Source organism: Nannobrachium achirus, assembly GCF_963921795.1.
Source record: "Nannobrachium achirus genome assembly, chromosome: 11".
NCBI lineage: Eukaryota > Metazoa > Chordata > Actinopteri > Myctophiformes > Myctophidae > Nannobrachium > Nannobrachium achirus.
Window position 1 is genome coordinate 39,358,983 of NC_137820.1, and position 23,647 is coordinate 39,382,629.

The 23,647-nt window shown below is 43.0% G+C and overlaps 1 protein-coding gene across 1 annotated transcript in view; it reads right to left on the reverse strand.

Moving 5' to 3' along the window:
* Positions 1–5,256: 5,256 nt before the first annotated feature.
* LOC308294065 (neuronal cell adhesion molecule-like) overlaps positions 5,257–23,647 on the reverse strand; it is a gene marked incomplete at both ends in the record, with an annotated part of 43,850 nt that continues 25,459 nt past the window's right edge. The window contains 12 exons of the mRNA XM_080736778.1: positions 5,257–5,512; positions 10,533–10,611; positions 11,165–11,296; positions 13,517–13,690; positions 15,752–15,874; positions 16,875–16,934; positions 17,994–18,029; positions 18,958–19,134; positions 19,789–19,911; positions 20,639–20,843; positions 21,817–21,932; positions 23,178–23,406. Of these exons, the coding sequence (XP_080592904.1) occupies positions 5,257–5,512; positions 10,533–10,611; positions 11,165–11,296; positions 13,517–13,690; positions 15,752–15,874; positions 16,875–16,934; positions 17,994–18,029; positions 18,958–19,134; positions 19,789–19,911; positions 20,639–20,843; positions 21,817–21,932; positions 23,178–23,406 (1,710 nt within the window). The remainder of the gene's footprint in view (positions 5,513–10,532; positions 10,612–11,164; positions 11,297–13,516; positions 13,691–15,751; positions 15,875–16,874; positions 16,935–17,993; positions 18,030–18,957; positions 19,135–19,788; positions 19,912–20,638; positions 20,844–21,816; positions 21,933–23,177; positions 23,407–23,647) is intronic.

Genomic DNA, 23,647 nt, shown 5'->3' on the forward strand with positions numbered 1-23,647 from the left:
TAAATGTTTGCTTAAAAAATACATATATTCAAAGATTTGCACACATTTTCACGACTTTTCAAAAATAGAAGATCTAAACTACAAGCTCGAGCGCGGCACCGTGAGCTTATATCTGCTATTTTTCAATAGCTAAAGTATAAAATAATGAAGGCCCCTCCACCTTGGGCCCTAGTAACTCCCACTAAGTCCCACTTTCCCCCCCCTTTGTGACGCCCCTGCCACTGTGTGATAATGCACCAGATGGCGAGCTGCTCGCTCCACCATTACATTACCAAACAATGTGACTGTAATGGAAATGAAAGTGCTACACAGTGAGCGCCAACAAACCGGGGGAGCCCAACTGTCATGTTCCATAAGCCATGTCTGTACAGCGGTGACTGCTCTGTACGGTAGCATGCAATGCATGATGGATCTATTTATACAGACCCCCCCCCAACCTCTGCTCCCCACACAGGGATGTGGGTGATGTGCACCTGTGTGCAGTGGTGGAAAGTAACAAAGTACAAACTGTACCTAGGGCTGTCACAATTATTACAGAATCGTCTAATCGTGATTATTTGACATAATCGTGATTATTTGACGTAATCGTCATAATCATTTCCATGTCAACAATAGTGGAAATAGCAGATCTACAAGCTCACAACATCGCGACGCGTTGTGAGCTTGTAGATCGGCTATTTCCACTATCAATGTTCTTTTTTAAGTATAAAGTTGTCAAATATGTCAGTAATGTATTTGTATATTTAGGTTATGTGTCATCTCTACCATGTGCAACTTCAAAGCCTAAAAGCCAAACAGAAACGTAATTGTCAATGACAAAAACACAATTAAATCGTTAATCGCAATTATTTGAGAGAAAATTAATTGTCATGTAAAATGCCATAATCGTGACAGCCCTAACTGTACCTACTGTAAATACACTTTTAAGGCATTTTTACTGTATTGGAATACAGTTTTCAGTAATTTTACTTCTTCTCCACTACATCTCAAGAGGCAAATATTGTACTGTTACTTCACGACAATTACTTGAAAACCTTAGTTACTAAGTTACTTTGTAGATTTAGATTATTATCACAAAACATACAGTACATTAACCACTTCAGCCCCATATATATATTTGGCCAGTTGAAAATAGCAGATCTACAAGTTCACAATGCGTCGCAATGCGATGCATTGTCAGCTTGCAGATCGAATACTTCCAAAAGATCTTTAATACATTTTAAACTTGTGAAATGGGAGCTTCAGCTCAATGAGTACTTTTACTTTTGGTATTTATATTTTGATTCTGGGACTTCTACTTTTAACAGAGTACTACATTTTCTACATCGCAGCATTGATACTTTTACTAAAGTAAAAAATGAGAGTACTTTTTCCCACCACGGGCGTGTGTGTGTGTGTGTGTGTGTGTGTGTGTGTGTGTGTGTGTGTGTGTGTGAGAGAGAGTGTGTGTGAGTGTGTGTGTGTGTGTGTGTGTTGGGATCATCATTATGTGTGTGTTACCTCTTCCTGACATGATGCCATGTCGGAGGCCCCCGGCCCGGAGGGGAGGTGATGTAAAACGGCTGTTTGTTTTGTGTGCACAATTTCCCCTGTGTGATTCTCATCTCTAAATATATCCCAGGTAACACGCAGCAACCGGAGGTGTTGGAGGACTGGCATCATCAGCTCAATGACACACATACACACACACACACACACACACACACACACACACACACACACACACACACACACACACACACACACACACACACACACACACACACTGAATACTGTCACAAGGAGACAAGCACAACAACACACAAGGTATACAACAAAACGCGCGCGCGCGCGCACACACACACACACACACACACACACACACACACACACACACACACACACACACACACACACACACTGAATACTGTCACAAGGAGACAAGCACAACAACACACAAGGTATACAACAAAACGCGCGCGCGCACACACACACACACACACACACACACACACACACACACACACACACACACACACACACACACACACACACACACACACACACACACACACACACACGTTATTTCCTGTTGCAGTGAGGGTGTGAAATTATAATCATCTTCTCGGTAAACTAATTCTCCTCATCAAGGACACTTACAGTGATGGAGGGAGGCATACCGATGTGACAAGTAATAATTATTGTTCTATATTAATGAATCATTTATGAACGTGTTATGCATACAATGGCTTTGAGGTGCATTGAATCGTAAAAAAAGAAAAACAAATTGCTCCCTTGGAAAACGAGAAATGACAATTCGAATGAGGAGCCATCAAACCTGAAAATTAAGTGGATAATTATATTTATTTATTCATTCATTATATTTCCAGTTGCCTGAATTTCATTCTTGCACTAAAAAGTGGAGAAACTTAAATAGAAAAAAAAGGAGAGGAATAAAATCAATTTGTTAGTACAAACCTGTGTTTTTAAAATACAAAACCATTTTGCAATACTGTCACAAGAGAGTATGATTTTGGCAAAAAATAATAGTAGCGCTTCTATGACCAAACACAAATCAGAATAAAATAGTAACTGTACATGAACGGGTTATTATGATTGCACCCAACATATTTTCATTATATTACAAAAAAGTGATGTAACCTCAGAAACATACTATATCTAACTTCCCTTATGCGCAACACTGTGACCAATTAGATACACAGTGGGGGTACAGGGACCCCCAGGGGTCCTTGAGAGTTGTTCCTGGGGCTCCCCAGGTAAATTATTGATATTCAGGAACCAAATGTACGGGTCCTGTACTGTATCTTTTAGAGTGTACAAATGGAACTAAAAGGATCCATTTGGTTCCGTACCCTCTCCTGTGTTATGGGGTCCGTGGCCTACTGGCATACCACAGTGGAGGTCCTTGGAACAATACAGTTTGGGAACCATTGAAGGCCAACACATACTTCTTCCGACGTCGGAACATCTCCCAGTTCAGAAAGGTTTTTCCGAACTACAGTTCGGAGAGTCAGGACACCTGATGCACGGGTAGGCCTGTCAATTATACATAATCGTCTAATCGCAATTATTTCAGATAATTGCAATTATGTTTGCGTAATCGTCATAATCGTTTCCATGTTGGAACATTTTTAATTCGTTTTCAAATACTTAAAGAAAATCAGAAATAGCAGATCTATAGAAGCTTGTAATTGAACTACTTCCATTATATTTACATTTATTTTTATGAAATTCTGGGTCCACCCTTTACAAAGCCAATCAATGCAATTTGTAGTTATATCAATTTGTAATGGTATCACCCCCCTTTCTGATGAAAAGTTCAAACGTTGGAAAGGAGTATGTATTGAGCTTGAGTTACACAACAGTATACACTGTGCACAGCAGGAAAAAAAAGTATGCATACTGTTCTCTCTAGAAGAAATCTATGTTGAAAAGAGGCCTTGTCAGCTAAGTTCAATCATTTCATGCACAACACTGCCTCATTAGCTCCTCCCTGTACAGTCTCAACTGGGTATTATGTACAAATTCAACAAATATTCTACATATCTTTAAAAAATAAAATAAAAATAAAACTTGATGCAAGTTAAGAGAAAAATAAATCTTGATCCCATCCACAGGCCCTCAAGTCATCGTTAGTGTAAGTGAACAGTTCTTGTCTAGAAGGAATTTACACACACACACACACGCACACGCACACGCACACGCACACACACGCACGCACGGACGCACGCACGCACAGACGCACACACAAGGACGTACAATACGTACACTCACACACGCACACATACACACACGCAGTCACAAACCCTGCCGAAATACAATCATGACATTATACAGACGACTGAAGCATTTTAAAAGCCAGATGTTTTTTTCTTTTCTTTTTTTTTTTTTTTGCCAGGTCCCACAATCAATGCGCTAAGCTGCTTATCGGAATGAAAGGAAATCCCATATTTGAAGTCATTTGAAAGAATCTCTAAAAAGTAAAAGAAAACTACAACTGAGTGTATGAATTATTCCTCCAGAGTCCTCTTCAGCAGTTACACTCATCCTCCCACCGGGGCGTGTGGGGACACCAGTCTTAATGCTTTTTGTCCGTTCCAGTGCACTGAACCCTGGGAAGTGCAGTTTTTTTCTGTGACTGCTTCAGTGTTCTGAGGGGAAGGCACTAAGTATCAGCGGAAGGCCACCCACAGCGGCAGACACAACTTTTGGGATGCGAGACCCCTCAGGGTCCGTCATGGTTTTTCCTGCCAGACGAGGTCGTGTGAGGCGGTGGAACCAATCAGAGGAGGTCACATGCAGGGTAAAGGTCATGACGTCATGGGGGTCTGGGTGATGATGACGGGAGTCACGTGACATGCAGTTATCCTCCATCACAGGTGCACACACACAACAATCAGCGCGGGGGTTGGCGGGTGAGCGCGTATCATATCGATGCGGCCATAGACACTACAACTCCCAGCATACCCTTGTCCATAGGTCCGAATAGTCTCGTTATCTACTCCGCATCTACATGACATGACCTGTTATTGTCCATTGAAAATGATTTCATAGTGTACTAAAATCAAATTAAAGAGCGCTTCCTATACAAGTGTCTCTTTTGGGAAAGAAAATACACTATGATGATGACTCATAATGTACACAACAATATCATATTTTAGACAAAGAACAAGCACCGCATAGTCCATTATAGATTTCTGGCAAGAATATTGTACTTATGTTAATATAAAAGTGTTAGTTAATATAATATGGTTGCAGGTCATTTTCAGGGGGTTGCGTTGCATTGCATGCACTGAACAATGTCCGGTTCAACTACTATGGCAATACCCTTGGGACATTGATAACAATAAAGCGAAACAAAGAAACAGGGGCTTCCAGAGGGCGTCTAAGTCAGTGTTTCTCAAAGTGGATTCCAGGGACTTTGTGGGTTCCTTTAGGGGGGTCTAAATTGACCCACACAAGTCTGTAACTCTGACAGTGTACAAATGGAACCAAATGAACCCGTCAGGGTTCATTTGGTTCCATTTGTACACTGTCAGCGTTATGGGGAGACCTTGAAATGTGAAAGTTTGAGAAACACTGGTCTAAGTGACAAGGTATACACCTCTCCATTTGGTCCACGTTTTGAGAAGAGTATCTCGTGTCTGTAGAGGTGACAGCAGATGTTGATCATGTGACTATGAAGCCATGCGGCGATATACTAGGACAGATAGGAATCTGTGTGTATGTGTGTGTGTGTGTCTGACCGTAGCAGGCCTACACAAACGAGTTCAAGGAGTTCATGGTGGCGTTTATGGGGGACGGGGCCTCCGAGCTCTCGTGGCCCTCGGCCGTGCCCCGGCTGGCACTCTTGCCGCTATACTGCCCGATAAACGAGCCGTCCTCGTTGAACTGTCCGCCGTCTCCGCCGTCCCCGCCGTAGTCAACTAAACTGTCGTCACTGTCGTCTCTCTTTACCGTCCCGCTGGACGGCGTGATGCTCCCTTTGAGCGGTTTATGGTCCTCATTGTCGCTGAGAGGGGAGAGAATGACATGCCAGGCGTTACAGGTGGAACATGACGTGATGGGAGGGATGCATTAAAAAGGGATATTTCCGCTTTCAAAATACTTTTGGGGTCGTTTTATCGTCTACTCAGGCTATTGTGAGCGCCCTAGACAGTTTTTAGGTTTCTCGATTCAGTATTTAGATATTTGATATTCATTTTATCAGACACAACCCCTTCCTATACAAGCCCATTGTAACCATGGTAAAGTCATCAAAAACACCCGTTCTTGGGTCTAGTAACTCGTACTGCCCTCCTAATACGTGAGAGCCAGAGGGGGGAATGTTTTTTCGATTACTTTTTTCATTTATTTATTACATCCTTTTTTTCTCCCAAAAACATTACAAATAAATGAAAAAAAGTAATTGAACGTGGTCCCTTCACGTATTAGGAGGGAAGTATGAGTCACCAGAATCAAAGATGGATGTTTTGGATGAATCTAACATGGTTAAAATGTTTGAAGTTTCAATGGGTTTGTATAGGAAGGGGCGTGTTTGATAAAATGAATATCAAATATCTGTCCGGGGTGCTCCCGAAAGCTTGAGTAGGTGATAAAATGACCAAAATTGTTTTTGAAAGTGAAATTTAAGGAGATTAGTGTTTCTCGCCTTTTCTTAGACAGAGCAACAACATTGTATACGCCGATTTTATACTTCTTTCATAGAAAATGTATAAGTTTAAGTCTATTGCGTTTCAGTTCAATTGGAATTAGTCACTGTTCTTCTGATGGTGGATATCTCAGCATATACAACACACAAGAGGTGAATTTCAATAAGGTTTTGCTCCAAGTCTAAAAAAAGGGTAGTAGTAGCCGTGGATGATTAGTTGGTTTCCATCTTGCAACAGGGGAATACATTTCAGGCAATCATTCTCTCTGCACATTCCCCTTGAAAACCAACCATGAAGTGGTAAACATGTTGCTTGACATGAGCCTAGCCTTCTCCCGGCGAGAGATGTAATGGAAAAACTAAACATGTGAAGAAAAGATGAAAAGCAAGGTTTCAGCCAAGACCCCCTCTCTCCCCACGCGCAAGCGTGATGATCACAATTTGGCAAAATGCATGAATAAATCTGCAAAGAAAGCTTTCTTTGGACATCGGTTAGTCAACATTGAACAGACACAAGTAGGAGATTGATGAGAGGGGATGAAATAGCCCTTCATTCATAAAGCCTTCACGCTGTTGACATGCTGACACGTTGTGATGTATTCTCAGCCCCGCGTTTAACTACTGGGAAAGATTCAACGGTTTTCAAAAGGCCAATGGGGATTCTATGTAAAATAATAATTACCATTTTGAAGAACATTTTGAATCTCAATTAATTTGTTAACGGTGGTTATTATCATTGACTTCCTACATAATCCAGCCACAGCACGAATGGCCAGTTAGCGATTATGGTAGTTACGTCGTAAAAGAGAACTCTGGTATACATTCATGACACCAACGTGAAAGCTTTATGAACCAACGTTAAACTTGATGACAGCGGCGAAAAAAATATAAACTGGAATGGTTTACAGGGCAAGCATATTTTTTGGGTCTCTCCACAGTAGCAGTGAATATAATATAGAAAATACAGAGGATTCACCGAAGCCCTCCTCACAGGCTAGTTTGATGTAAACCTCCTGACAGCCCCTTACCTTCCCTGAGCTCTACATCCTCGTTACACAGAGTGATGGAGGAACAAACAAAAAGGTCATACACAAAAAATCCAGCACAGAATCCCTCATAAGCTGACAGGGGCGACGACGCCAGGATGTGCGAGCGCACACAGACGCACGCACACACACGCACACTGTGGAAGGTTTGACGGAATGCTGTCCGTGAGCCAAACACCATTTCTATGCATCTTTTTACCTCATACCGTTATGCTCACATCCATTTCAAATGTAACCGTAAATGGTAAATGGTGCATTTATATAGCACCTTTATCCAAGGCGCTTTACATTGTGCATTACATTCACCCATTCACACACCGATGGCAGTGGAAACCATGCAAGGCACCAACCTGCTCACCGGGAGCAACGTGGGTTCAGTGTCTTGCCCAAGGACACTTCGACATGTTGACAGGAGGAGCCGGGATTTGAACCGCCGACCCATGTACCATTGGCCATCCCGTTCTACCTCCTAAGCTACAGCCTCCCCGTAATGTCAAGTGTAGCATGTAAAGCCCTTGTGTACAGTAGTGTGATGATGTACAGTAGGTAAAGACACTAATATGTCATTTACAGTCACCACAGGACACCGCCAGGATATAGTTGTTGTCGGGTGGAAACGCACGTTACCTACACTTCTTTTGTCTTTTTATTTATTTTTTCTTCAAAAATGGACGCATTGTGTGAGCTCGTAGATCTGCTATTTTCACTACCTAGCCAATTGAGCGTACCAACATTTGACGGAAGTACCGCCCAAGGAAATGACGTTGACGGTTTACAAATCTGCTTACATTCTCCGTGAATGAAAAAAGTCTGATTGGCCGAAAAAGATTTGTTCCCGGGGGAAGTATGTACGATGGAAGTTCCGCCCCCGTAGACAATCTCTGCATTAGGTCGTGACCAGGCTTTTCTTCTCGGAGATAAGAAAACAATGAGAATGAGACTACTTTTTATGTGACGTTTGGAATTAGTTTATGAAACAAAAAAAAACAACATAAAACAACACAAAATGCTGAGATACAAGATTTCTGCCCGACCAACGACGACATGATCTGCTAAAGTCAAACAAGAGCATTTTGAGTCGAGTTAACGGATGCCTTTATTGACTTTGAGGAAAATGGCATGGGTAAAAAAAGAATACACTACACAAAGGCGTAATCTTGTACACTTTGCCTCGTGCCTCTACTCTTGTTATCTGAATTGATGTCCATAGGAGGAGTTTTCCTGGATCCTAACAGTTAGAATGATATTCTGAACACAGTTCAACCCATTAAGACCTGAGGCCGATCCCACAAAATTAATGTCTTCTAAACCCTAACAGTTTTCTGATAAAAAATAAATGTATTTTGCCGCCAAACCCCATCTTAAAATATTTTGTTCCAGGGACCCCCAGAAGCAGGGATTTAAGTTAAAATATAAAAATCGCTTTAAAAGAATATAATCAAAGATTTGCACAAATTGTCACCATTTAAAATAGCAGATCTACATGCTTGCTGCGCGGCACAAAGTGACACGCTACAAGCTTGTATATCTGCTATTTTTGAATAGCAAAAGCATAAAATAATATATAAGTAGCTCAAATCTAAAATGACACAGATGCTTTCCCGGTCTTAATGGGTTTTTAACCACTTAAACCCTTGTACTTTGTTTCCTGGAGTCCTCGAGAGCTCTATAATTGGTCCGCTGCTTTTTTCCCACCATCTACGCAAAAATCTCTTAGCCGACAGTTAGCCGATCAACAAGTTCACAATGCGTTGCGCTTAGCGGCACATTGTGAGCTTGTAGATCTGCCATCGTCCACAGAATGTTCACCCCACAGAAGAGGGACGCTATACTGTAGGGTTCATATGGTTACAGAGAGAAAGGCTACCTGCCTGGTAACAACAGCCTAAAACAGCACTAGCACATTATACTTGGTGCTGCCTCACGTCCCTCAAACATGCCAATAATGTAATATTTGATCCATATACAGTACATCCATATAATATATATTTATATTTATATATAATTATTTCATTCATCACATTATTGCCTACAGCAAGTATCATACATCAGTTCTTCACACCATGCATATGGCATAATTGTTATATATCAATTTAACTCTTGAGAGCGTAATATGAAACCAAATGTTGGTTTCATTTTATGCTCTTTTTCCATCACAGCATACTGTAAAATGTATAGAACAGATTCATGTATACATGATACAAAACGTAATATCAAATATAAAAGCAAAAACATCTTATAAATTGACATAATATAGAAAAGAATGTCGAAAAACATGAACTGTACTTAAGTTAAAGTGCTTAAACGCTCTTTATTCTGCGTGCGATTGGAGAAGCAGCCAACTGTAGGGGGGGAGGGAGGATGCTAGCAAGCGTGGCTAGGGTAACAGTTAGCTAGCAGAGTTATTTCAATCATATCTAATGTACAGTTATGCAAATGGCGATCGATTAAGCAAATTGTTAATTATCTATATACAGACACTGCATATGGATTAGCTTATTAGTTGGAGGTCGAGGCCAACTTCGCAAAATGTAGCTTATTTAGTTCTGAGACCGATTTAATGCTGCATTCACACTGAGAGAAGCCAAGCTAATGGTTGGCTTAGTAATTCAATGTAATGTCTATGCAAACCAGCTTTTAAAATGTTCAAGCTTTTCTTCGAGCATGGAAATTCTAAAAGCTGGTTTGCATAGAGATTACATTGAATTACCAAGCCAACCATTAGCTTGGCTTCTCTCAGTGTGCTTGCAGCATAAGACTAGCCTTCAAAATGCCCAAACCCCCCGCCCCAATCACTAGAACTGACACCTGAATAAAGAAGCTTGCTTCTCAAATGACACCACGTTGTCATATCAAGCACGCGCACACACACACACACACACACACACACACACACACACACACACACACACACACACACACACACACACACACACTATGCCCCCCCGCCTTCACAGATGTACCACAACCCCGAAGAAGGAGATCAGGCTTTGTGCTTTGCTGCGTGTAGAAGTTCAGAGGGGGTGGAGGAGGAGGGGTACGAATTCTTCCTACTGTTATGAGACTCTTTGTTATGGTGGTGGTGGTCCTGGGCGCTTGCTGGAGGTCAGCTGTTAAAGGATTGGGTTGTTGCAAAAAAGGAAAGGTGGGCCCAGCTCCAGCCCAGCTAGAGTGACCGGGTTGTGAGTGGGGACATGGGGGGGTGGGGGAGTCATTGGTTGGTTCTCTTGGTCAGGGTGGGGGGTACAAGGGGGCAGGGGTTTCAGTCGAGGAGGACATGGTGCCCCTGGAGAGGCTCAAGATGGGGGGCCACCACAGGTCACTTTCTCTCTCACCTGTATTCCCCAAAAGTACAGTCCTCGTCTTTCATGGGCTGGAACTCCGGGTCGGTGTGTGCGTCCTCCTTTTCTTTGACTGCGGAAAACAAAGGTGTGTGCACAACAACGACGTCACCAAAACTGGAGCGAAGGAGAGAGGTATACCTTACTGAAAGTACAGATGATAAAGTAGATTGTGGGTTTTAGAAGAGTAGCTTCTGGAAGTGGCGTGTACATTCGACCACAGCCTGGAAGAGGCATTCCTTACCAAGGTGCCAATGTAACGCCTTAAGGATGCTATTATACAGCTTGGTTACAAATGTAAACTGCTATATTTGGAAGCATCGGTAATGTCCATAAATCTGTTGTGAGAGGCCTGCAGGTTGCAGCGATGCCCTGGCCAAGAATTAAGGCATGCAAAGGCTAAATTCTGTTCTGTGTCTGTGACAATTGGCAGTCGCCATATACTGTATGGAGGAGTCGATGCTTCCTGTACTGCCGTGATCTGTATCCTGAAACACTTATTGTTGACTTTCCCAAGTTTGTGCATCTACTATTGTTTGTGTTCAAGAATTTCTTGTTGGATGTGAATGCAAATAAAGATGTTAAATGTGTGTCTGTGTCTGTGTGTGCATGCGTATGCTACTTGCCAGGGTATTTGCCGCCCTTGTTCCTCTGGATGAAGCATATGATGAGGAGGATGAGGATGAGGAGCGCGATGGCGCACATGAGGCCGATGAACCAGCCCTGCGTGGCGATGTCCACCTGCCGGCTCGCAGTGGCTGTGAGGAGGACCAGGAGAATTCACAATGAACACTGGGCCTTTACCACCAACACACTCCACACGGTAAAACCCTATAGTGCTGACCCATTAAGACCTGGATTTATTTTATATTTTAACTATTGAAAAATAGCAGATATACAAGCTCACAGCTGTGAGCTTGTAGATCTGCTATTTTCTTTTTGTGATCTTTTTTGGAAAATCTTTGAATACATGTATTTTTAAAGCGAACATTTGTAACTCAGATTTTGCTTCTGGGTGGTCCCTGGAACTAAATATTTTGAGATCTGTGGTCCGTGGCCAAATACATATCATTTTGAGGGTCCTTGTCATGAAAAGGTTTGAGCACCACTGATGATAGAAACATGAGTTTAAAAACAACCTTTAGAAGACATTTACATAATCGGGTCAGTATATTCAAAGACTTGCAAAAGATTTCATGATTTTTTCAAAAATAGCAGATCTACAAGCTCACAGTGTGGCACTCGGTGCCACGCTGTGAGCTTGCAGATCTGCTATTTTTCAATAGTTAAAGCATAAAACAATGGTTAAAGTGGTTAAAATCTAACGTGACACAGATCTGCGTTCCAGGTCTAAATTGGTTCCATTTGTACACTCTCAGAGTTACAGACCTGTAAGGTTCCAGTGTACAAATAGAACCAAATGGAGCCGTAAGGGTGTGTTTGGTTCCATTTGTACACTCTCAGAGTTACAGACCTGTAAGGTTCCAGTGTACAAATAGAACCAAATGGAGCCGTAAGGGTGTGTTTGGTTCCATTTGTACACTCTCAGAGTTACAGACCTGTAAGGTTCCAGTGTACAAATGGAACCAAATGGAGCCGTAAGGGTGTGTTTGGTTCCATTTGTACACTCTCAGAGTTACAGACCCGCAAAGGGGGCTATTTTGGTTCCTAACAATCACTCATAGTTGAGAGGGACCCCCTTGAAAACCCTCGAGGTAAAATGAACACTACAGACTTTACCGTGCAGAAAACAACATAGTTTCAAATCGTTCAATTCGTGATTCACTAATTACGTGTTACACAAGTGTGGACCAACGATAATTGTTATGAACCATCATGAAGCATTCCTTTTAGTATCTACTTATGGAGGGATTTGCGGGTTATGAGTGCTTTATTAACAATGTGCTGCTTGCTACTGCTTTAGAGCGTTAATTGCTGAAAGAGACGGCCTGGGTTCTGGTTAGAGCAGTTAGAGCGGTCTCCATGGATTCAGCTGTCAGTGAGGGACAGACATTCATTACACACACGCTAGCATGTTATTGCAAAGACATTTGCAATAACATACCGTTTTAACACGAATGAGCTGATTGGGATGCTATTGGTTTCTCTCCCACACATGCACACACGAGACACACACAGGCACGCACACAGGCACGCACACGCACACACACACACACACACACACACACACACACACACACACACAGGCATACAAGAACATTATTGCAAGCACATTCATATACTGTACCATTTAACATGAATGGCAGATTGGGTATCTATTTATTTCTCTCTCCCACATGAATACAAGAGACACACGCGCGCGCGCACACACACACATGCGCGCGCGCACACACACACACACACACACACACACACACACACACACACACACACACACACACACGCACGCACACACACACACACACACACACACACACACACACACACACACACACACACACACACGCGCGCGCACACGCACACACACGCACGCTGACACAGAAGTTATGAAATTAGGTTGAATATCGTATTCTAAACACACATACTTTCTATGTGAAAATGACCCCCATATTATGCACACATTTCCTAATACATTCATAAAATCTGCACTTCTGCAGCACGATCCGTATGCTGTAATCTTCCACCCAGGATGAAATCATGCACAGCACACACACACACACACACACACACACACACACACACACACACACACACACACACACACACACACACACACAGTCTACATCACTATGGAACATGCATGGAATATGAATTCCATTGGAACAACCAACAGCGGTGGTCTGCTTCCTTCCATCATACATCCACACTGGACTGGGTTATAAATACACAACGCCACAAACTACAGTACTGCACGGTCTGCACACAACAGTCCTACACAAAAAGGCCATGCATGCACGGCCAGGCCAGGTGGGGCTTATGGAGGGCAGAGGGCAAACCGCCCCGGCAAGCTGCCTCACCTGGGACTTCAACCAAAACCTCCTTGGAGTGGTGGAAGGCCTGGTCACTGTGGCCCCCCTGGGCCACCACCCGTACCCTATAGGACAGGCCCTCCTTTAAACCCTTCATCAGCACATAGTTCTGAGAGCCGTTCACAAACTCTTTCTGCCACTCCGCTGCCGCCGCGCCTTCACCTGCGGGGGAGGGGCGTTGCCGGGAGGGAGAGACAGGCAGGTTGAGGGTGGAAGGAGGAGCACAGCGTTGAGTAAAGGGGCTCAGTGTGGGATCATGCGGGGATGGTTTCACTGGATGTTTTCACGGTGGATTAAAGGTAGGGTAAGTGATGTACAGTATATACTTCTTTTTTTTAATATTTAAAAATACTTCCTATCTGCAAATGTCATGATTTTGGGATTTCACTTCAAATGAGGACAACAGGCTATGCTGCACATGGTCAGTCTGTCTGCAAGATCGTTCTGCCCCTCATTTTGTAAAAATAAAAAAGTCATGTGAATAGAACCCTGATTTGTTCAGTTTCACTAAGTGGCAAAAATGTTGAAGCTCAAAACTTGTTGATTGCTAATGATTGGTGTCAGGTGGTGAAACTTTTACTACACCAAGAGGGTGAGTTGATAAAAAATGTTAATGGTAATACTTGTAACAGACATGTAGAATGTCTTGATCTCAAAAGGAGCACAATTAAGTGCTGTAAAAAGTGTTATTTAACAAAAAGGAAGGCGACAAAATGTCAGCCAATCAGGAGAGAGTACTATTCATCAGCTTCATGTTGATAGTGTTCCAGTAACAGTTTTGTCTGCGACGCAGAATATTCAGCCATTTCTCAAAGGTTGGTGCTCTAATTCGTGGCAGTCAAGGAGTTATCATGTATTTTAACCAAGGAAAATCACTTACCCTACCTTTAATTTAAGTCATACTGTGTAATAACATTCATTTTAGTCTTTTTGGCGACACCTCTGGTAGCTCTGTGGTCATTACAGCGTCTATAGCGTGTCTATGGTCTGCTAGAACTGTCACGCCCAGAATTACCAAACGAAACAAAGCGCGAAGCAGCGCAACAACGACAGAAAAACAATGTTGACAAAGACTGTAATGTAAGACTTAATTGTCGAGATTAAATAAATAAATAAATACATTTCAGGTTCCAGAGTGTCAATGGCTGACACTCACAAAAAAAGTGTTGTCAGAATACACTTTTACATTGAATGGTAATTGAAAAAGTTACACAGTATGACTTTGAGCCCTAGTTTCTTGAAATATTTCGACATTTTGTCTAAATGTATCTTTTTCTACCTCACAATGCGTTGCATTGCAATGCATTGTGAGATTGCAGAGCTGAATTTTCGACACTTTTCACCTATAATGACCAAATTAAGGATGCCAGGGTTAAAGTTGTTAATAGACTAACTGAATATACTGTATGACTTATTGATAAGATGGGTGGCACTACCAACAACAACGATCTATAGTATATAAGATTTAACTACAATGTATGTTAATGGCTACATGATACCTGGATATATCGTCACTGTCGGGCAGAAACCTTGTATCTTCAAGTTTCAAATTTGTACTTTTCTTTCACAAGGTAAAGTCCTGCTTCATCATACACGGCCGTCGCAAAAGGAAGTGAAAACAGCAGATCTACAAGCACACAACGTCTTGCGGTGCGAGGCATTGTGTGCTTGTAGATTGGCTGTTTTCACTAGTTTAAATATTTTTTTAAATGATAAATGCAAAACGAAGAGTTTTGGACACAAGGTTTCCACCCGACAACGACGATATGATAAATGTCATCATAATGAAGGGTAAGACTCAATCGTGAAATGTTTGAAACTGAGCATGGCTCAGTTTATGGGAATTACATGAGTTATTCTAATTCCTGGCATGAATAAATGTAAAACGTAGGTGTGAGAGAACCCTACTACAAAAGCACTTTTTGCTTTATTCGTCCTCGGTGCAGGTGGAGCAAAATGAACCCCGGATCAGTTAAATCAAAATCGACTGGCGCAAACATAACAAGCTCGCAGCCAGCTATTTGGTGCGATACACACGGATCACTGGCCAATCGTGGTCTAATTTTATCACATCTGGGTCCACACCGGCTAGCGCCAAGAGCTACCACGGGTTGCCAATATTTGTATAGACCTGCACAATCCAATAAAGGAGTAGGAATCTCTTGCCACCTATGTACTGTAGAAGTGGTAGAAAAACACAGGCGGTGTTTGTTTTTTGCTTACTGTTTTCTACGTATTCTACATAAACATTTCTCTCCGGGCCCCAGTATTCCCAACTGATCAGCGCCCCGTCCTCTCCCATCGAGGAGCTAACGTTCCCAAAAGCTGGAGTAGCAGCAGGCCGCACTGAGCACACAAGAGAAAACACAATGATGAAGATTGTTCTTGTTTTGGTTTGTTTTTCTTATGGTTCTACTAAATGTTTCCTCACAAAATTAACTATTTACAATACAAAGCCATATGCACACATACTGTACTGTACTGTATTACTAAGGGCGGATTCAGACTGGGTCCGATTGATTCGAACTGTTCCCAAGTACGATTGCCCGCTCCCCGCTGGCAAGCAAGTTTGACTGTGTTCCTGACGTTGTCTTGAGTTGTAATAATACAGTAAAAGAACAACAATACACAACCAAGGCACTGTGCGCTGATGGTCTTTGAAACATCGCAACATCACTGACGCGTCCTTGGTGGGATAACAGTGACGTCTTGGACGAATCCTTGGTATCTTTATCCTAGCGGCAATATATCTCCAACATCCATAATCCTGAGGCGGATTTGCCTCAGGATATTTGCCAGAGACATTTGATAGAGAGTGAAAAAAAGACTGTATATTATAAGTACCTTTTACCAATTATAGAGGGTTTAAGTGGTACAAAAGGTGTATTGATCCCAGTGCATGACGGAGGACGATTTTCACGATAAATTAAATCTCCATGTTACGATTAACGTGAGTGTTTTTTATCATGATACACGATAACATCGCTTATCGTCCCATCCCTAGTTCACACCAATCACAACATCTGACAAATGGTCCGGGGTGCGAACCCGGGACCATAGTCTGAATCCGCCCTAAGATACTGACAGGCCCTATGTTGCAAGACATTTTTAATCTAGGTCACATAACATGTCTCTTGAACACCAGTTCTTCACTACAGTTATCTGTTAATAATAGGTCCAACAAATCTACAAAACTATGTGAACACACATACTGTATTGAAGAGTACGACACACACATCAGATAAGAGAGCTAAATAGGTATGGATCATATTAACATGGTAATATGATCATATTACTAATGTGAATAGTAATATCCTAAGATCTCAGCGGTTAGATCTTTCTGTACCCTTGTGGTTTGGGTGTAGAGGCGGAGGCCGTGCTATGGGATGGGAGGGTTGTGTGTTCCCTGAAACAACATGGAGAACGGTAAACAGTAACACCACCACACACACGCACACGCACGCACGCGCGCACACACACACACACACACACACACACACACACACACACACACACACACACACACACACACACACACACACACACACACACACACACACACACACACACACACACACACACACACACACACACACACACACACACACACACACACACAGGCAGCAACAAACACAGTCCACACACAGATACAGCAGACAGGGCAGTGTTCATTTTGTCAATTAAAACTTGACTAAAGACGCTCTGCTCTGAAAATAGCAGATCTACAAGCTCACAAAGCGGCACAGTGCGACACGTTGTGAGATTGTAGATTGACTATTTTCAGCATGCAACCAAGTGTAAAATCAGGCATCACAACGCCATCAAGTCCTGGCAAAAAGAAGAAAAAGAAATGCGACAAAATCAACTGTAGATTTAGTTGACTAAAATCTTACGATATTTAGACAACTAAAACTAGACCCAAAATTAAAATAACTAAATGAAAGGTTATTTAAAAATACTATGACTAAAAAAAGAAGATAAAAAAGAAGATTGCTGTCAAAATTAACACTGCCACACAGCCACAAACACAGTCCATAGTACACAGAGATACAGCAGGCAGTGGCAGAAGGGTTATATACACATTGCAGTCCATTCATTGGCATGCCAAGCAAAACCAATGCCATGCAGGGAGAAGCATCGTCACCAGTCAGAGGCGAGGCGGTTGTCAGGCAGCCACCGAGAGAAAGAGAAGGCACACGGAGGTCAAGTATGACGGAGTGCTTTGACAACAGCTCTATCAACACAGCAAGACAACAGACACACACACGTCACAGAGGCAGCTTTGTTGGCGTGGGAGGCTTAAATAGCATTCAGGTTTTGTATTTATCTGAAAGCGACAGCCCTACTCCTGGGCTGTGCGGTTTGACAGCCTGCGAGAGCGATTCGTTCATGCAAACAAGTGCATGCTTTGAGAGGTATTTGACGGTGTGAAAAAGGCATGCACACTCTCTCTTGTCACTGGTACCTGGCCCAAAATCTACATCAAGCTGATTCATTAGAGCTTGCAGGGAGAAATAAGACACAAAGAGAGAACAAGACAAGGGTCAACATCGGTCGATGTCGCCCTGTTTAGACGAGAGATTTGTGGGAACATGCCGTGTAACGTATAATCGCAAGTTTGGTGATAAGTCGGTCAATGTGTTTAACACTGCAGGTGAATAACAATCATGGTCCACTATGCAAAAAGCTTTGTTTGATGACGCAAATGAGCTTATATCCTGTTATAAGAATTACATGTTGATTGAACACATTTGAACACTGTTACCTCTACAAACATAATTTCTACCAGTGACAATATTGTGGCACAATCAAATCAATCCTACCAAGTACAGTACTAGGGCACCAGGCTAAAAAAGTGAAAAACAGCACAGTTTGGATGTTTTGCTTGCAGAAATACGATGGATCCACTGACTGGAGCATCCATTCATACGGATGCTCCTCACCTGAGCCACACAACAATAATTCCCTAGTGTGGAAGTAATGTGTCATCTGCAAGAAATACGTAGACCGATCATGGCTGCACCTATCCATGAATTTCTCAGCGATTATCCTATCCATTACTTTTTTGATGAATTGAATAATCGAGAAGGTGCTTTTTTATTTGTTAAATGGCCCATCTACAAGCTCGTTGCTATGTTGTGAGCTTGTAGATCTGCTCTTTTTGAAAATGTCTATTTTAGAAACATTTTGAAAAGGTGTCTTGCTCAGCTCAACAGCGCCACTTGAAGGTAGGTCACCCAGTGGTATTGCATCTGTTGAGTCCGTACTCATACGGTACATGCATATGGACAGACATACACACTCGGTCAAATGCGCTCAAAAATCGATTAATTGTCGAAATCAATTCAATCGATTAGTTCGATTAACAGTTGCGCCCCTTTAATACGGTTTCATCTTCAACACCCTCCATTTCGGGACAACAAACCTACCTTCGTCCATGATGGTGACCGCCTCCTCTGGGATGGCGGGGCCCGCGCCGTTGCCCGTATTGGCGTTCAAATAAAACCTGTAGCGCGTGCTGTACTTGAGGTGGCGCAGGGTGACGGAGGTCTCATTGGGAGGCAGGGACACCTCGTGCACCGGGCCCACTGCATGGGTGTTATTGACTGGAGGAAGGGTGGGTGGGTGACGGAGGTGAAGGGATGGTGGTGGAGTTGATGGGAGTGACGGAGCAGGGTGGAAGAAGGGGTGTGGTGAAATGGAGTCGGGACAGAGATAAAGTGGGGAAGGTGTAATGGACACAGGCAGTGTCCAGGTAGAGGGGTGTGTCAAGGTGGGACGGGTGGAAGTGGAGAAATCAGGAAAAGGGGCGTGGGGTTTAGAAATGTGGAAGTAATTGTAAATCATAGATCTATAATATAATAAGTTGATTCATTCATTTGTGCTATTGTACACTAAGGAAAACAACTTATTCGACCCCTATTTTTTTCATCGGTTACGTATAAAAATGAATAAATCTGAAAATAGCCGAACTGCAAGCTCACATGAGCTTTTTGAGAGTTTGCTTGGTTCGGCTCGTTTAAGAATATTGAACACTTTTTGAAAGAAAGTGTGAACGTTTTTTTTTTTTTTAGAAAAGGGCCACCAGATTTAAAGTGGTTAGAGTGTTCTCAGGCTATCCTAATCATCCTTTGTTTGTTGATTATGTTATAATAACCGTTACGGTACTTAGCACACGACTGTTTACACCACATATAAAAAGGAAGACACACAATTACAACCAGGAAACAAAAAAAAGGAATAACAAAAAAGTGTCTCACCTGGCTGATATCTGAGGGTGTAACCAGTGAGGCGTCCATTGCGGTCATGAGGAGCCCCCCACTCCAGAGTCAGAGAGTCCAGACTGGGGTCCTTGATCCTCAGGAAAGATGGAACGCCAGGGACTGAAGGAAAACGAAAATCATCAAACCACAACAATTTCCTTCCTGGCCATTAAGTTATTACTTATCAGTGATTAATGACTGGTCACAACAAAGAGTATCAAGTTTCTGAACATCAGACATAAGAAAATTATACGTGAAAGAAGGAAAGAAAGTAGGGATATCCGATCAGACAATAGCATAAAGATTTAATTTTGGGAAATATCGGTATCGGTATCGGTATTTTACTGACTAAGCAAAAATCTACAGTAGAATAAATCAACTTGTTTATTGCGTATTTTGTGAGGTCTGAGAACTAAATATTATATTGATATTATAGTTATTTATTTTATTAGATATGTGATACAGTTTACTTTTGGTGAAAAAAGACTGCATATCATCGTTGTTGGGTGGAAACCTTGTATGTCCAAACCCGTTCGTTTTTAACATTTAAAAAGATGAACTAAACTAGTGAAAACAGCCGATCTACAAGCACACAGCCGATCTACAAGCACACACGCCTCGCTTGTAGATCTTCTGTTTTCACTACAGTTGTGCGACAGCCTTTTCTGATGAAGCAGGGTTTTACTTCGCGAAAAAACATACACATTTGAAACTTGGAGATACAAGGTTTCTGCCCGACAGTGACGATATGTTGGTATCGATTGACATCAGGAATCGGTAAGTAGGAGTTGGACAATGTCGCAAAACCGGATATCGGCCAAAGTCTTCCGTTGGCTCCTTCCGTTACCTCCTTCTGGGGTCTCAAACTGCTGGTTGGGGCTGGCCGGGCCCTCTCCCTTGCCGTTGAAGACCCTGACGTTGAAGGAGTAGAGGCTGAAGGCATGCAGGCCGGGCAGCACGCCGTGGCTGTGGTTGCCGCTGAAGGTCAGGATCTGCTTCTCCGCGTGGTGGGGGTTGTGCTTGTGGAGGCTCTGCTCCCTCCAGTAGTAAACCTGAGTGTGAGCAGGGGTGTCACAAGGGGTGGGGGGGGGGGGGGGGGGGTAGTGGGACTGAGTTACTAGGGCCCAAGGTGGAGAGGCCTTCATTATTGTATATACCGGTACTTTAGTTACGTACAAGCTCACAGCCCTGCGAGCTTGTACATCTGCTATTTTTGAAAAGTCATGAAAATGTGTGCAAATCTTTGAATATGTACTTTTTAAGCGAACATTTGTAACTAACCCTGGAACTACATATTTTGAGATGGGGGTCTGTGGCCAAATACGTATCATTTTGGGGTTCCTTCACATAAGCTTGTATATCTGCTATTTTTCAATAGTCAAAGCACAACATGTGAGTGAATCCAGGCCCCCGAATTTGGTGCGACACCCCTGGGTGTAACGAAAGTTACGAATGTAACTACGGTTCTATGAATCCCGAATGACATCCTTAAAGCACTGAATATTCAGTGCTTTAAGCACCGCCTCTGGCGGTCAGCAGGGATGAAATAGAACACACACGGTTCGACATTTAGCGCTTCGCTGTGTCACAGCTTGAGTGAGCACCGCGCGAGGCAGAGCATCCTTTCCAACATGTTGGTTTTCTGCATCGAGCTGTATTATTCTGCTCTGTGAGTGTGTGACCTTTATTTTTCCTATGCTTCTTTTATTTATTTATTTTTTCTTGCCCTTTTCATGCATTTAAATACTTTTTATGTCTTAATTACCATATCGTCTCTTGTCGGGTGGAAACCTCATTATGTAACCTCAACAGGTTTGGTCCTTCACAGATTAAAAAACAGCAAAAGTAGCAGGTCGACAAACGCGTCACTTTGTGCCATGTTTGGTGTTTGAGGATCTGCTACTTTTGAAACTTTTCATATCTGGGAATGCCCATATATGGACAGTCGGTTGTTTCAGCGCGCTCTTTCGCTTCTCGCCCTTAGGGTGTCTTACAGGTAGTGTATTATGAGGTGCTATACGGTACCTTGTATCCCTTGAGGCGTCCTCGCACTGTCTTGGGGGGAACAGCGTCCCAGTGCACCTCTGCCAGGCTGCTGTTTATCACTCTGACCAGGACGTTCTGAGGAGCTGCCACTGGTACTGGAACACACACACCAAGACACACACAACTTATTGAAAGGACCAAATCAAGTTTGGCCTTTTAACACATTGGGTGCCCCTGGATTGAGCCCCATTTATCTCCTCTAGCTGCCCAGGCCCACCACCATTGTATCGAATCCGGCCCTGCTGCGTCAATGCATGACGTCACTTGGTCACATGAGCGCAGACAGGATGTTATTGTGTAACTTTCTGTATGGACCAGTGTTGATCATAGCTGTTCTTTGCCGATCAAAATTTGGACATTTTGCCGCACCCCGCCACAGTTTTAGCCATAAAACAAACATCAGAGATAAAGGGCGTTAAAGATGGGGAAATGCATTGGAGTATACGGAGAAAAACGGCCGCGCGATGCTCTCAGCGTCGACTCGAAGCGACTAGCGGCTAATGGGCTACATCCAGGCGCAGCCCCAACCTAACGGTGAGATTTAAAGTTAATACTGTAAATACAGTAAACACGTCAACACGTCGTGGGCCTCCCGCGACATCAAAGAGATTGACGCGTGGGCACTCGCTGTGTTAACTTTCTATAACATTGTTTATGTTGTCTTGTTATAAAGCGACTAGATAGATCTTTAGGACCTAACTATGCAGTTATTTAGGTCTCTATCTTGCGGCCTAACCCCTTATACCTAAACTTTGTAGGCATTCTTTTTTTTTTTTTTACTATTTTGAAAAACAATAGTTCAAATGGCTGATCTACATCGACCCGTTGTGAGCTTTCAGATCACCTATTTGAAATACTTTAATATGTTTTTCAAAATACTAAAATAGTCTGTATTGTGAGGTTTTTGACTGGCTATTTTCACCAGTAGTCGTACAGTGAAGTACTATAGGCGTTGTGAGCTTGTAGATCGGCTATTTTCGGCAAAGAGCTTTAGTGTAGAGGGGAAAAAGAGCAGACTAAGTACAGAGTGAAAGGTCAAGTTTTCAAGTATTGACGGTTCAAGTGGTTAAATATCTGAAAACACAAATTGACATTAATCCAAAATACACTGACGATCGTGTTGTCAAAAGATGAAACTATATGGAATCTATCAACAGGTTGTGGGGGGTCCCTGCTTCGTCTCTCTCTCAACTAAGGGGTCCTTGGCCTGAAACTGTTGAAGACCCCTGGTGCAGACAGAAAAAAGCGGTACAGAGAACATTTAGAGAGCACTGATGTCCGTTTGACTAAGAATGTGACCGCACAAGGTTCACTCTGATGAGGGGGACAGTGTCACTCACAGTCCTCTCCGGAGTGTCCGTGGGCGGTGGCGGGCTCGGGCCCCGCCCCGTAGTCGTTCACAGCCTGCACTCTGAGCTCGTAGGTGGCGAAGGTGGGAGTTCCTGACACCAAGAACTTGGAGACGTTGGCCACGGTCATCGACGTCCACTCCCGGTCCGCGCCGCCCTTCTGCCTCCACATCACTTTGTACTGCAGGCCCGGACCGTTGGCCTGCATGCCGCTCAGTGGCTGTGGATCAGGAAGTTATACAGACAGGTAATTTTAAATGCTGGAGTGGAAATTCTTATATTTTTTGCTGCTTTTTCTGCCTTTATTGAGGGTATAGAGAATGACAGGAAACATGGAGAGAGAGAGAGATGGGGAGTGACACGCAGTAAAGGACGCCGGGAACGGGATTCGAACCCGCGACATGCTGTCAGGCTTCATAACAAACATATATGGTGAGCGGTTCGGGCTATATATGTTTTAT